We start from the raw sequence: 13,544 nt of genomic DNA, 5'->3' as shown, positions 1-13,544 counted from the left end.
GGGGGGGGGGGGGGCGTGCTTTAGTCTGCTCCACATGCGAGAAATGCGAGTCTGGAGATTATTTGAATTTGACCTGAATGGATTGGGGTTGTTGGGATTTTTTTAGATTTTGAGATTCACTCGGGGATTTGTGAGGTGGTGATTGCTGCCGAGGGGTGTGGCGGTGGGGGATTGATTGGGATGGAGGCAGATGGAGGTAGATATTTGTCCGGATTTTCCCGCGGTAGCTGGCGGTGTTGGTACGTCAGTGACCGAACGAAAGGGAAAACGTTAACTGTGCCAATCTCCGCTTTAGTCACTCTCACGCTCGATAGCTGAACTGGTTATTTTTCTTCCTGAATTTAATTCGGGGATTCTGATGCACGTGTTGAGACACCAGCTCGCGCGAGAATAAGGGAAAATAAGGAAGCGAAATGGTGAATTGTTTTTGTCAACAGAATCGCTGCGTCATCGATTCAACTGGGGATTGATGAGCACATTTGACGTATGAGGGGACTGAAAAAATTGAGAGGGGCGTGGGGGAGGGGAAATGTCCGGAGATGTCAGTGGATCGTGTCTCTCCAACGGGTTCAATCCCCGGACGACGTTATTCCCCGTATTACTAGATAATTGACGGGTACTCGGATAGATCTTCGATCTATCTCGATCAGTCGAATGCTCTGAATGGGATGAATATTTTTGCTGACTCGGTCGCGGTTTGTAAACGACCGCCACACCTTAAGTAGGTCAGGTGTCACAAGACTCCTCGGTCGTCCTCTTACGGAGCAATTTTTTTTTTCACTGGACGTTGCATAATTCGTCGCGCGTGACTCCACCAAATATATCGTAGTAAATAATGAAGTTTACCTCTCGGTAAACGTGGTACGATGCTGATGAGCGATGGGGGGGAGTTTTGGCTGGAGAATGCACTTGACTAGCGTCTTTGGGGTTTACGACGCCAGCGACGTGGTCACGTGTTGAACTGGAGCCCGCGAAGTTTGAATGCCGCGGCGGCCACTTGGGTTTTGGGAATGAAGTGGTGAGGGCGCAATTTATATTTTTGGCAATTGAGCATTTGCATTCATATTATAAATAAGATATTTAAGGAGGGGGGGGGGGGCACAGACGTAATCGTAGTCAGGGGTGACCATCAATCCTCCGATTCTTCAATATTAATAGAATTTCCGACTGACATTGATGCATTTTAGATTTTAGAATTCAGGAGTGAAGTGGTAAAACGGTTCAAGTCGATTTTGACTATTGGCCAGTTTTTAGTGAATATCTCGGAATCTAAGGGAGATTGCTAAATTTTTGTAAAAATATTTTTTGTAGCACTCAATTTGCTCTAGAAAAAAGGTTATTACAAAAATTTCGATATCTCCTTTAGATTCGGAGATATTCTTCAAAAACTCAACTAAGAGATAAGTCGACTTAAACCACTTTACCACTTCACTATTGAATTTATTTAGATTACTAAAATAACTGGAAATTTAAATTTTCAATCGATGGTGAATTAAATATTAAATAATATAGATCTGTAAATTGTCCGTCTCTGATTAATAAATAATTCGGAATTGGAATATTTAAATTGATGATTACTTCCATTATTAAATTTCAAGAGTTATATTAACTAACTGACTACTTAATAATTCAACGGGAACTATAATTTATGGATATGTCTGTCCCTGATCGTGTGTCACTTGCTGGAGTCCAATCTCTAAAAGGAGAAGGTTCCGTGAATTTTAATTCCCTTGTGACCCAAAATGAAGAAAAAATTGACTGCTGAACCAAATCATGAAGTAAAAAATGTATATTTATATTCATATTCATAAAGATATCCAAAAAATTATCCGCAATTGCAGACGAAGCATTCTAAATTCGTACAAAATACCAACTACGATGCTTTGTTCTTCATCCGCTTGATCAATTGACGAGAGATGATGAGTTTCTGAATCTGCGAAGTCCCCTCGTAAATCTGATAAATCTTGGCGTCCCTCATGAGCTTCTCCACCGGATGCGCCATGTTGTACCCTTTGTCTCCAAAAACTTGTACTGCATTAGATGCGCATGCATTAGCAACGTCAGATGCGTAGCACTTGGCGATGCTGGCGAGCATCGGAGCAGTTGGGAGTTTCTGATCGGTAGCCCAGGCTGCCTTCCTCCAGGCGAGCCCGGCAGTCTCGACGCCGATGCCCATGTCAGCGAGCATGAACGCCACCGCCTGATGCTCCGCTATGGGTTTACCAAAACTCCGTCGCTCGATAGCGTATTTAGTGGCCTCGTCCAGGGCTCTGTGGGCGAGACCAACAGCCCCCGCTGCGACTCCCGAACGGGTCAGGTCGAAGGCCTGCATGGCGATCTTAAATCCCTCACCCTCGCCTCGAAGGACGTTCTCCCCGGGGACTCTCACGTCCTCGAAGTTCACCATGCGGGTGTCTGACGCCCTCTGACCCATGTTCACTTCCTGAGAGACGGGATTTCAGTAATTTAATCATAATAGGGAACGTGCATGGAGCTCAATTCTTACTCACTACCCTGCACGGAGAGAAATGTTCAGCAAAAATTACGGAACTCACAAATCGCTCACCGATTACGGAATCGACTCGGAAAATTTAAGTGACGGTATCGTAATTTTTCACGGGAGATTCACACAAAAATTACGGAACGCTCTGGAAAAATTCCGTGACAGTTCCGTAAAATTTCCTACAACCACATTTCGCTCCGGAAAATTATCGAGAAGTATTGCCTAGGTGTCTTATGATAATTAATTGAAAATGACTCGTTTTCGAGGCCAATTTCTCGGTCACGAGGTCACGAAGACGGTAAGGTGCCGCTTCATTGGTCGAAAAAGAAGAGAGTGGGGAGTTGTCGCCCTCCATTGGCCGAGGCGCACCTCAAGATTGGGTTAGGTCGGCTGGAGTCATTCTGGGATTGGCCCGGCGCTCGACTGTCTGTGTGACGTCATTAGCGATTTCAAATCGTTTGAAATCTTCAAATTTTAACAATTAATTATTAATTAATGAGCAATATTTCAAACATTTATGACTTTGATCCTACAATAGGTCTTGTGACGTTGAATGCCCTATTTAAATGGTGAATTCCATTGCCAATCGGTAGACTGATTTAGCAGTTTTCTCCGAGTACAGTGTTGGATAAAAAAAAATTAATTTTAAAATTAAATTTTCAAATTTCACCGAAAATTCAATGGAATTCCAAATTTTTTAGTGGCGCGCAATAGACAATTTTCTAATTTATTTAAAACTTCAATCGAGTTACTTTGCGACCCGGTTTGACGCCCGGAGAGTCTCGATCCACGAGAAAACCTGTGAATGCTTTGCCGGCCGGTGCGTCCGGGTCTGGATGGGTTCTCGCTAGGACGAAGTACCACTTCGCTACTCCTCCAGCAGTTATCCACATTTTCGTACCATTGAGGATCCATTCTTTGCCTTTCTTCACTGCTTTCGTTATTATTCCGTTCACATCTGAACCCGCCCCGGGCTCTGTTACCGCGTACGCCTGGGGATTTGGTTATTTCAATATTGATTTCATTTGTAAAATTCAGGGAGGTGTTGGAATAAGAGAATATGTACGGGAGAATTCCACCGGAAATCGTAGCAAATTTGCTAGTCATTTTTTTCGATTTTTAAAGTATATTAAAATTTTTATTAGTTTTGCGCCGATTCTGTTTAAAAAATCACAGCTTTTGTAACCATTTCTTATGTTGAGCTATTCCTATTAAAAATGTCCCAATAAAAAAGTGGTATAATTCCACTGTTTTTTTTTTAGACAAAATAGCTCCTATTGGACATTTTCAATTTAAAAAACGCGCTGTAAAGCGGAACTTTTCCCATAAAATTCTGCATTTTCAATGACGAAATTCCTTGAAACTCCCGTGAAACTAAAATGTTTCAGGCAAAATTTTTTAACAATCTAGAATGTTCTAGCGACTCCGTTAGGTGTTCTACGAAATTTTAAACTCGTTATAAAACTCGCTGGAAAAAGGGTCGCGCAGGCAAATTCAATCATCTTATGCCGCCAGAAGAATAATTTCTGTGATTTCCTCTGAATACGTACCGCAAGAATTGGTTCTTCAAGCATTGGCACAAGATATTTCTTTTGCTGCTCCTCGTTGCCAGCAATGATGACTGGCGTTTGCTGTAAAGACTCAAGAGTTACTTCAGCTATAAAAGGGTCAATTTCTTAAATGAAAAATTTTATTTACTGCAATTCCAGAAATTTGCAGGACTGTCGATATGCCAGCGCAACCGTAAGAGAATGACTCATTTATTAGACAACCATCGAATATTCCCATCCCCGGTCCACCTAGAAAATTATTTTACGGTGACAATATGCTAGAGCTACATGTCAAGAACCCGAGGAAGCATGAATTAGAAGCGAAAGTCGCGATTAGACAATGATTTACTAATGATTTACTAATTTTCCAACTATCCCATGATCCATATTCTGAATTAGTTGATAACATGGAAATTAACAACAACATAAATAAATTTTATTGCCAATTTGAGAAAACAATTTGAGAAATCTATAAAAATGTACCGATTTTTCGAGGGACACAGCAATTTGTGAGTCCCAATTCCCATGCACGTTTCACCAGTCGCCAAGGAAATTCTCCGGTTACGTCATGGTGAGCAGCTACGGGACTAATTTCTTCTCTAGTAAATTTCTGAGCTGTTTCGAGAATTTCTCTCTGTGCATCTGACAACTCTAAAAACAGCAAATCAAGGAACTGGAAGGCCAAACATGTCTGAGATGAAAATCAACTTTTAATTGATTTTTCTAACGAATTTATGTACACTGTAAGAAAATTTAACTCTGAATATTCAAAAACTGAAATTTCACGTAGCGCTGAATATTTATGCTGAGTTTTTCCGGAGAATTACTGTCATTCAATTCTGCTGATAATATTCAGCGACGGAATCATGAAATGCCCAGACATCGGTGCAAACATTAATTTTAAATTAAGTTAAATTTAGCATTAGTTGATTGACTAATATTACCCAACAATTTTTTAATTATTAAATTCATCATAAATTCAATATTCAAATTTCGAATTATTTTATCAATTGATAATTGAGTTCGGAAGAGAAATCCTTTCCAGAAATTTAGAATTAGTTACTCAATACTTAATTAACATTACCATATTGTCAATTATTCAATTCATAGCCATTCGAAAATTTAAATTATGAATTATTTTATTATTTTTCAAAATTCAATGAAGATAAGTAAACCCTAATTATTTTAAGGCCCAACTCCCCTTAATATTAACAATAAAATGATTGATCCCAATCCCCAGAAATTTTCATAGAAAATCCTAAAGTTCAAAGACTTTTGTCTCAACTCCTGAGGATTTTCTACTGAATATTCACTCACGAAAATTGTACCCATTTGAAGCAGTGGGGGATCCAGAGAGTGTTCTGACTGCAGTCTTTCTGACTTCATTGACAAAAATCTGCAATCACCCGATAGCATTTTCATTGGTAAATTGATAGTTCAACAGACTGAGCAATTCAGCTAAAATAAGATCGGTCCAAAGATCAATTATCGATTAACGTAGAATCTCACCTTCGCCAACATGTTTTTACGAGAATGATGAATTTATGTTCATAAATGATAGTGGATATTTTGTCATAAATTCTTATCAACGTATAGCGACTCACTGCAGCCTCCGATTCACCGCTCGAATCCGTCGACTTTCTTCTGAAATGTGTCGTATTTCGATGCTTCCTCTCAACTGTGAGCTGGGTGGTGCCCCCTATGCAGATTGAATATGTTACCTCTTTATTTACCTTCCCCAGTTATAAATTACCAAGTCCAAGTCTGATGGATGCGAAGCACTCTGTAACATGGAAATTAATGCAACCGGACGTGGTTTTGCCGCTCGAAAATCAAACTTCTAAATCAATGAGCGAGTCAATCAACTGTTCCCGCCAACTTTTCTCGCAAAACACATAACATGAACTAGACTTTGAATTGTTATTTTCATTTTGCGTTCATACTTAGATAAGATAATTGGACGATTATTTCGTGATCTTCAATACCATTTTGCTATTCATAATCGAGCAATTCCCCGATTGATTATGGATTCATAAAAAATGGTAGAAAATACGAAATATTCATCGAAAACATAAAACACGAATATCAGAGAAATAAAGAAGAAACTGACTGTTGTAATAAATAACATTTATATAAATATATATTTCATAATGACATCGAAAATAATGTCGTTAATTACAAATGACTTTCATTTTAAATTCATAAAAATTACAATTATGATGTTTTATTTTTCATTTGACGCGAGATGATAATTCCTTGAATCTGCGAAGTGTCCTCGGAAATCTGATAAATCCTGGCATCCCTCATAAGCTTCGCCACTGGATCCAGACGAGTATGCCTGTCTTTACCCTGATTAGCATGTTTATTAGGTACATCAGAAGTGCTTCGTTCGAGACCCCATACAGATATTTCAGTACTTGTGCGTAAAGTGAAATTTCCGACGCATTGCGATAAAAATAGGTTTTAACACTCGGGGGAAAAGTGTTCTTTGACCCTTGGAAGGGTCAGTCTAGTACTCGCCGTCAGCGAGCGCTACTCTGACAGAAAAACAGTTGAAAATGATCAAAAAAGAATTTTTTGCGCCAAATATGCGACGTGTGCGCCGAGATTGAATTATGAATTTTTATTGAAAAAATACATTCAGTATTTTCAGATAAAATTTATCCCCGTTTCATTTTATATGAAACGAGGGATTGTAGTTTATCCTTTCGACCATTCAATAATCACAGACAAAAAATAAATTCTTAAAGAAAATAATAATAATGTTATGACGGCAATTTGTAACTTGGGGACAAAATATTATTGATAAACTTCCCTCTATAAAAGATATTTTTATCGTTCGTTTCTCCCCAGGGGTCAAAAAACACGCACTTGTATCGAAATATACTATTTCATAAAGATATCGAAAATAATGTCATTAATGACAGATCACATTCATTTAAAATTCATAGAAAATTACGATTAAGAAGCTTTGTTTTTCATATCCTTAAGCACTTGACGCGAAATGATAATTCTTTGGATCTGCGAAGTGCCCTCGTAAATCTGGTAAATCTTGGCATCCCTCATGAGTTTCTCCACTGGATACTCGGAGTTGAACCCAGCCCCTCCGAATATCTGCACAGCATCGGAGGCGACTTTGTTGGCCATGTCGGAAGCGTAGCACTTGGCAATGCTGGCAAGCATTCCTGCTTTCGGGTCCTTCTGATCGGAGGCCCAGGCTGCCTTCATCCAGGCGAGTCTGCCCGTCTCCACCGCAATCTGCATGTCTGCGAGCATAAAGGCCACCGCCTGGTGGTCCGCAATAGGCACACCAAAGGCTTTTCGCTCGAGAGAGTATTTGGTCGCTTCGTCGAGGGCTCTCTGAGCGAGACCAACAGCTCCACACGCCACTGGGGGCCGTGTTCTGTCGAATGCACCCATGGCTATCTTGAAACCATGGCCTTCCCCGACGAGAACGTTCTCTTCGGGCACTCGGACGTCTTCAAACGTCACCATACGAGTGTCTGACGCCCTCTGACCCATATTAATTTCCTGAAAAATGAGAGTGAGATGAAGAGTGGTTGAACTCCGCTCCCCCGGAGAAATGAGTTTCACGTATGAAACTTTATGAGGAAATATTGAGGAAATATAAAAATTTTTTCGGATATTCTCTTTGGAAACTGGTAGATTCAGACTGAGATATTTTCACATATGAGATTAAAGCGCCGTATGTACCGATACGGAATAATATATATTCTGAATATTATATATTTTATATGTGGAATTAGCCTGTATTATACATATTTTTTACATATTTTTCCATGGGGGTAGAGTTATTTTGATAAGAATGAGATAAATATATTCGCATCCTTCATATTCGACTTTGGAAAAAGCTCATTACAATGCAAAATATCGGGTTTAACCGATTATGCGTTTTCCCTCGAACATTCCGTAAACTGCTATAATAGCTATAATATCCGCTGCTATTTTCTCCATTTTCATCTTCAGAATTTTCCGCTGCGAAATTTACTGTATCCATCCTAACAATGTTGGTTACGCAAGCGAAGCGTCCGCAGGCATTTTAAAGGTGAATAGATTGTTTGTCAGAATGACTCGGCGGTTTCTCAATTATGTTGATAAAAAAAAATTAATCGGACTCAAACTCCAAACTCGACTCGAAAAATTCTATGATCGCGTTATTGTATGGAAAATAATGTAAGTTGGTCATGAATTGACTATAATAGTCCATCAATTGTCCCTATAGCATCGAGCATCCGCCATCACGTATTCACGTATTCGTGCTGACTACAAAATTAAGGGCAACACTCCACATAAAAAATCTCACGGGACTTCTTCATGAGATTGATAACTCTCGGCAGGAAATTAGTTTGAAAATTTGGAAAATTAGCGGCACTCTGTTACCGCTTAACCCTAAGCGGTCGCATGGTCCCCAAATGCGTCCCTGCGATTGGTCACCTGCGCGGGGATTCCCCGCAGTGTTATTTAGGCTTCACCGTTGCCGAATTCACTCTACACTGCCCGGGCGCGTTTAGCGAGTTTCCGGCAACGGGCAATTTAATTTAACATGCGAGAAAATGGTTCATCTGTTGGAAATAATTCTTTCTTTAGAAATTTTTGGAAATATCGTGGGGAATATCAAGGGATCCTACACTACAGATCCTTGAGAGTAATGATTCACCTTGCGACCTGGTGTGACTCCCGGGAATTCCCTCTCCACTATGAACCCTGTGAATGCCTTGCTGGCTGGTGCTTTCGGATCTGGATTGGTCCTGGCCAGCACGAAGTACCAGTTAGCCACACCTCCGTTGGTGATCCACATCTTCGTGCCGTTCAGAATCCATTCGTTCCCTTTTTTCACAGCTTTCGTAGTTGTTCCAGCTACGTCTGAGCCTGCACCCGGTTCTGTTACGCAGTAAGCCTGTCGTATAGGAGATACAAACATGAATGAATTCTCCATGCTCAGAGAGTTCGCTGACTTCGGGACATTAAATTGGAATAAATAATGGAAATGTTTTTAAATAACAACACCCGGCGAATGGATTACATGATGATATATATGAATTCTCTCAACTTCCTACAAGACAGTTTGATCGAACCGGGTTCAGTGTAATAATTAAATTATTCCGCGTTATTCAAAGGGAGGATCCACTGTCCCGTTTCACTTCTCACCGTGAATTCCTTCAGAAAATAAAATATTCATAATATTTTTCAACAAATAATTAATTCCGGGGTACTTACAGCAAGGAGTGGCTCTTCGATGAGTCGACCAAGGTACTTCTTTTTCTGTGCATCGTTGGCAGCGAGGATGACGGGTGCTTGCTGAAATTATTATATAAACGAAAGACACAGAGTTAGTAGAACTGATACCCTCCCAGGAATTGCACAAGTTGAAATCGTTTGCATATAACAATATTGACTGCAGCACGATTGAAATTCGTTTTGTTATTTGTTATTTGTTATTTATTTATTAGAGACCCAACAGCCTAGACCAATTACAGGGTCAAATCATTTAACATTAAAATCACATAGAAACAAATATACACATATTTACAAACAATACCAGTTGAGGAAAATGGTGATAGATAAAAATAAATGGCATATAAACACTATTTTACGCTTATTTTTTACGTTTCTCTGAGGGATTTGACGAAGCTATGCGCTTTAATTGCAATTGAGGATAGAGGGGTCGTTAGAATATCAATGGAGTCATCACAGAAATCAATAAACTTATTCACAGCATCACACGCATACCGCAGAGGCGAAACAACACTGTCTCTCGATTCTGGTAGATAAAAAAAATCATTTAATCTTGAGTTAAACGGTGGTACCCTGAGTGGCAACAGACTAAGAAATTGAGGACAGTCAGTTTTCATAAATTTTTCGCGTCTCTAGAGCAGAGTAAAATTTATGAAATTCAAAATTCATTTACTCATGATCTATTGCGAATTAAAGAAAACGGATGCTTAATTTCTTTTTTATTCTTTAGAGTGTAACGAACATTAAAAACGATCGGGTACGCGATTTCCCCTAGTTATTACAATATTAAGGCCCAGTGAAGACTTAAATTTTACCGACGTATTCCCTCAAAGAAATGAACTTCTAGGGCCATGTGATATTCACTTACTCCAAGACCGGACGCTTCAAGGGCTGTTTTGATCCCAGTGCATCCATAGGCCAGGGCCTCAGCAATTAAACAAGCGTCGAACGTTCCCAGAGCCAGTCCACCTTGATTAAATTAGAAAACTAAATTAAATTTGTGACTCTATCCCCTCAGTCAACTCTCCTCCATGAAGCTCAATAGATCACCATATTCTTGCGGTATATGACTGTTCATAAGACCCAACTCCCAAGCCTTCTTCACAACCGCCCAGGGGTATTCTCCAGTTCTGTCGTGGTGAACAGCCACTGGAATTATTTCCTCTCTTGTGAATTTATCAGCTGTCTCTTTCAATTGCTTTTGTGTTTCGTTGAGCTCTGGAATCGCGGATAAGGTCTTTAAATTCACGTTGATGCAGTATTTACTTCCTTACGCTGAGAGAAAACACCGCTTCATATCACAGAACTAATTTCTTCAACCAAATATGTCGTCTCTTAACGACGAATGACTTCGAACAAGAATTTCGGAGAATGAGATAGGCCATGTACGAATCACGTGAGGTGTTCGTGCAATGTTAGAAAAAAAATTAAATTTCATGCATAGTTGACTACTAATTTTCAGGACAGTGACACTGAATGCGATTTGGGGGAAAATAATAATGAAATTTCAGGTAATTCGTTCAAAACAGTGAAAATTCAGTAAAATTTCAGGATTTTAAACAGGATAAAAAGAGAATTCCTTAATTTATTTGAATTTCCAGTCTAATATGAATATTTAGTGCCAAATTACATAGAATTTTTAGTTAAATGTGAAATTTCAGTGGTGGTTAAATTTTAAAAAAATTCCAAATAGTGTGCTGGAAATTTTAGACAAATTTTTAACCGCGTGTTCAAGTCGTGAGCACTTTACGACGATGTGAGAAAGTTTTGGCTCAAGAAATCGTCTTTTTCGCGTTAGGAGATGAGAAAATTACGTAAAATACTAAAAGTTTCGCCCCAGCGGGTTTTTCTATTGAACGAATGTGGAAGTCATGCAAAGGAATATCTCTGGACATTTCTGAGACATGACCTTCGCTTGCCCTCAATTGCAATGCATTTAAAAGAGACAAATTAACTCATTTTCTTATTTCAAACTGGTCTTATCGTTTGGAGAACGTTATCTTTTTTTCGTTTAGCATCGTATTATTTCATGCCGAAGAGCCCTGATTAATTGTCTGAAACCTACCGCGGATTAATCACATATTCATGCTATTTTTTAGCTAACCCAAAAACGCAAATTAAGCATTGTCGCGGTTTTCTGACTCTAAGATAACCCTACGCTATCACCGACGATTTCCATATCTTGTAATTAGCAATTTGCAACACAGTTAAACAGTTTCTGAACGGAAATTGGATTCACGTGACACCGCGACTGCCCAACTAAGACAGATTTCAAACCATTGATCAAATATTTATGCCATTTTCTAGCTCGACAAATTATTTTCGTGATAAAGGGTCGCTTTTTCTCTCAGTGTATAAAATCCGCAAAATATTCAAGCTCAAACATTTTATTACCAAAACTGACGCCATGGGAGGCGCTGACTGAGAACGCACGGTTGACTGTTTGCTTAGCAGCAGCACTAAACACCTGAAATTATTCAATTGGTCATCGAACATTACTTATCATTAATTGAATTCCCCATGGGAATAATAAGAAAATTAGATAGAACAATGCAAATCAGTTCGTGGACTTCCTTCGGCATATTCATAACTCAGTCACTCATTCACCGATTAGTCCCAGCCCTCATTCATTACGAATAGAAACTTGTTATTACAATCAAATGAAATTATTCCACCTCACCAACAATTGAAATGCTGATAACCGTCAAAATATTTCTCAACGTTGACAAATGAGTCATGAAATTTTGATGAGTTGTTAACATTTCCAGTCGGAGGTCTTAGACTGACGAAGGAGCAGCAGCACTTAATTGATTCATAATTATTAGAAATTATCATATTATTTGAGTTCCTTTCGACCACTGTTCGATCAGCAGCAGTAATCAACACGAAATAATGTAATTAGTATTAATAATTCATGTGATTAATTACTTCAACATGATAGGATGTTATGGCTGTCTGTCTACATTTTCAGATGATAGCCGGAAATGAATTCTCAATAAACTTTTTCTTAGTTATTTTTTCATTTTGATAATTTTGTAATTTTAATAAGTCGAAAGGTTGTGCAATTCAAGCCAAGAAAATTTAGCACCGACTGACAATGCTCTTTTGGCGGTTTGCTTAGCAGCAACAATAAAAACTCGCAATTATTCCATTCATCATTCGATTCATTATTGAACATTATCTCCTTCGATTAAATTCCTCCTCGCGCTGGTGAGTACCAATGACAATAATGACATTAATGACGTCACTAATGGTTAAATAAAAAAAAAACAAATGGTTTTCCGGCCTTCTCATGCGCATTACGAGTAGAAAGAACTTCATTTTTTCCAGAAATAAGAAATTCGATTTCATTAACAATTTTATGAGTGATTAATATTCAAAAAAAAATTCAAAAGTAAGGCGCGGAAAATAGACACGTGACTCTTCTAAGAATCTGTCCAACTGGAAGGTAATTCATAAATTGCGATCAGGCTAATCCAATTTCACTCAAAATTCGTTAAATTATTGATTCTTGAGGGAAAAAATTAAATTTTCCGTTTTGACCAACTTGCCATTAAGTACGATGAAGTGCAGTGCGTCGCCCCAATTATCGTGATTCGCTTCACATACGAGACCGACAGATAAACAATTCGAAAAAAATTCAAAAGATGAACAATCGATAATAATGATTTGCTATCAGCAATTTTCTTACCTTAGCTAACATTGTGGTAGAGTAAAATGAGAAATCTTTGGAGAATAAATGAAATAACTCTACGGCTGCCAATATCAACTCTAAATTTGGCGACTTACACCTCTATTTACAAGTCCCAATGGACAACTGATTTGATGCAATGATGCCTCTGCTATGGGATCGGAAAGTGGTGAGCCCACGGTAAGGGGTCAAAGTCCACTCCACAGTCTTCGCCCCATCTGTGGTGCGTTCTACAACTCGAAGTTGCTGTTTTCGAGCAGAACACTGTATTCGTCGTGGACGGTAAGAGCTTGCACGTGGAATTCATCAATAAAAAAAGCTCGTTTATCGCGCGCGGAGTGAAATAATAGTAGATTGTGTTACTAGTGCGTAAAGTTTCACTTTTTGACATGCGCGCGTGGCGCATCCTATTTTTTGCAATACCCGGCATTTCATAATCTTTCAGGAATTATCTATTACGGGGTAAAACGGCCCCTTTTGATTTTTTGATAAAATGAAATAATTTTTTTCCCATGGAAACTACACTTATTCCCCTTTAGAATAA

General features: G+C 38.9%; 2 protein-coding genes across 2 annotated transcripts; both read right to left on the bottom strand.

Moving 5' to 3' along the window:
- Positions 1-1,774: 1,774 nt before the first annotated feature.
- On the bottom strand, positions 1,775-5,739 carry LOC107044339 (probable medium-chain specific acyl-CoA dehydrogenase, mitochondrial). Its single transcript, XM_015266180.1, has 7 exons — positions 5,563-5,739; positions 5,371-5,449; positions 4,537-4,704; positions 4,202-4,302; positions 4,054-4,134; positions 3,256-3,495; positions 1,775-2,443 (listed from the first exon to the last, which is right to left on the bottom strand). Exons 1-7 carry the CDS (start codon positions 5,572-5,574, stop codon positions 1,874-1,876), a joined length of 1,251 nt encoding a protein of 416 aa, XP_015121666.1. The 5' UTR covers positions 5,575-5,739; the 3' UTR covers positions 1,775-1,873.
- A 424-nt stretch (positions 5,740-6,163) lies between these two features.
- On the bottom strand, positions 6,164-13,155 carry LOC107044355 (probable medium-chain specific acyl-CoA dehydrogenase, mitochondrial). The gene is made up of 7 exons (XM_015266204.1): positions 13,001-13,155; positions 11,704-11,776; positions 10,360-10,527; positions 10,178-10,278; positions 9,292-9,372; positions 8,732-8,971; positions 6,164-7,584 (listed from the first exon to the last, which is right to left on the bottom strand). Exons 1-7 carry the CDS (start codon positions 13,010-13,012, stop codon positions 7,015-7,017), a joined length of 1,245 nt encoding a protein of 414 aa, XP_015121690.1. The 5' UTR covers positions 13,013-13,155; the 3' UTR covers positions 6,164-7,014.
- Between the last annotated feature and the right edge of the window lie 389 nt (positions 13,156-13,544).

Source organism: Diachasma alloeum, unplaced genomic scaffold, assembly GCF_001412515.2.
Source record: "Diachasma alloeum isolate Michigan unplaced genomic scaffold, Dall2.0 Dall_scaffold_00714, whole genome shotgun sequence".
NCBI lineage: Eukaryota > Metazoa > Arthropoda > Insecta > Hymenoptera > Braconidae > Diachasma > Diachasma alloeum.
Note: the sequence above shows the minus strand (reverse complement) of the source record. Positions and strands in the feature narration are given on the sequence as shown.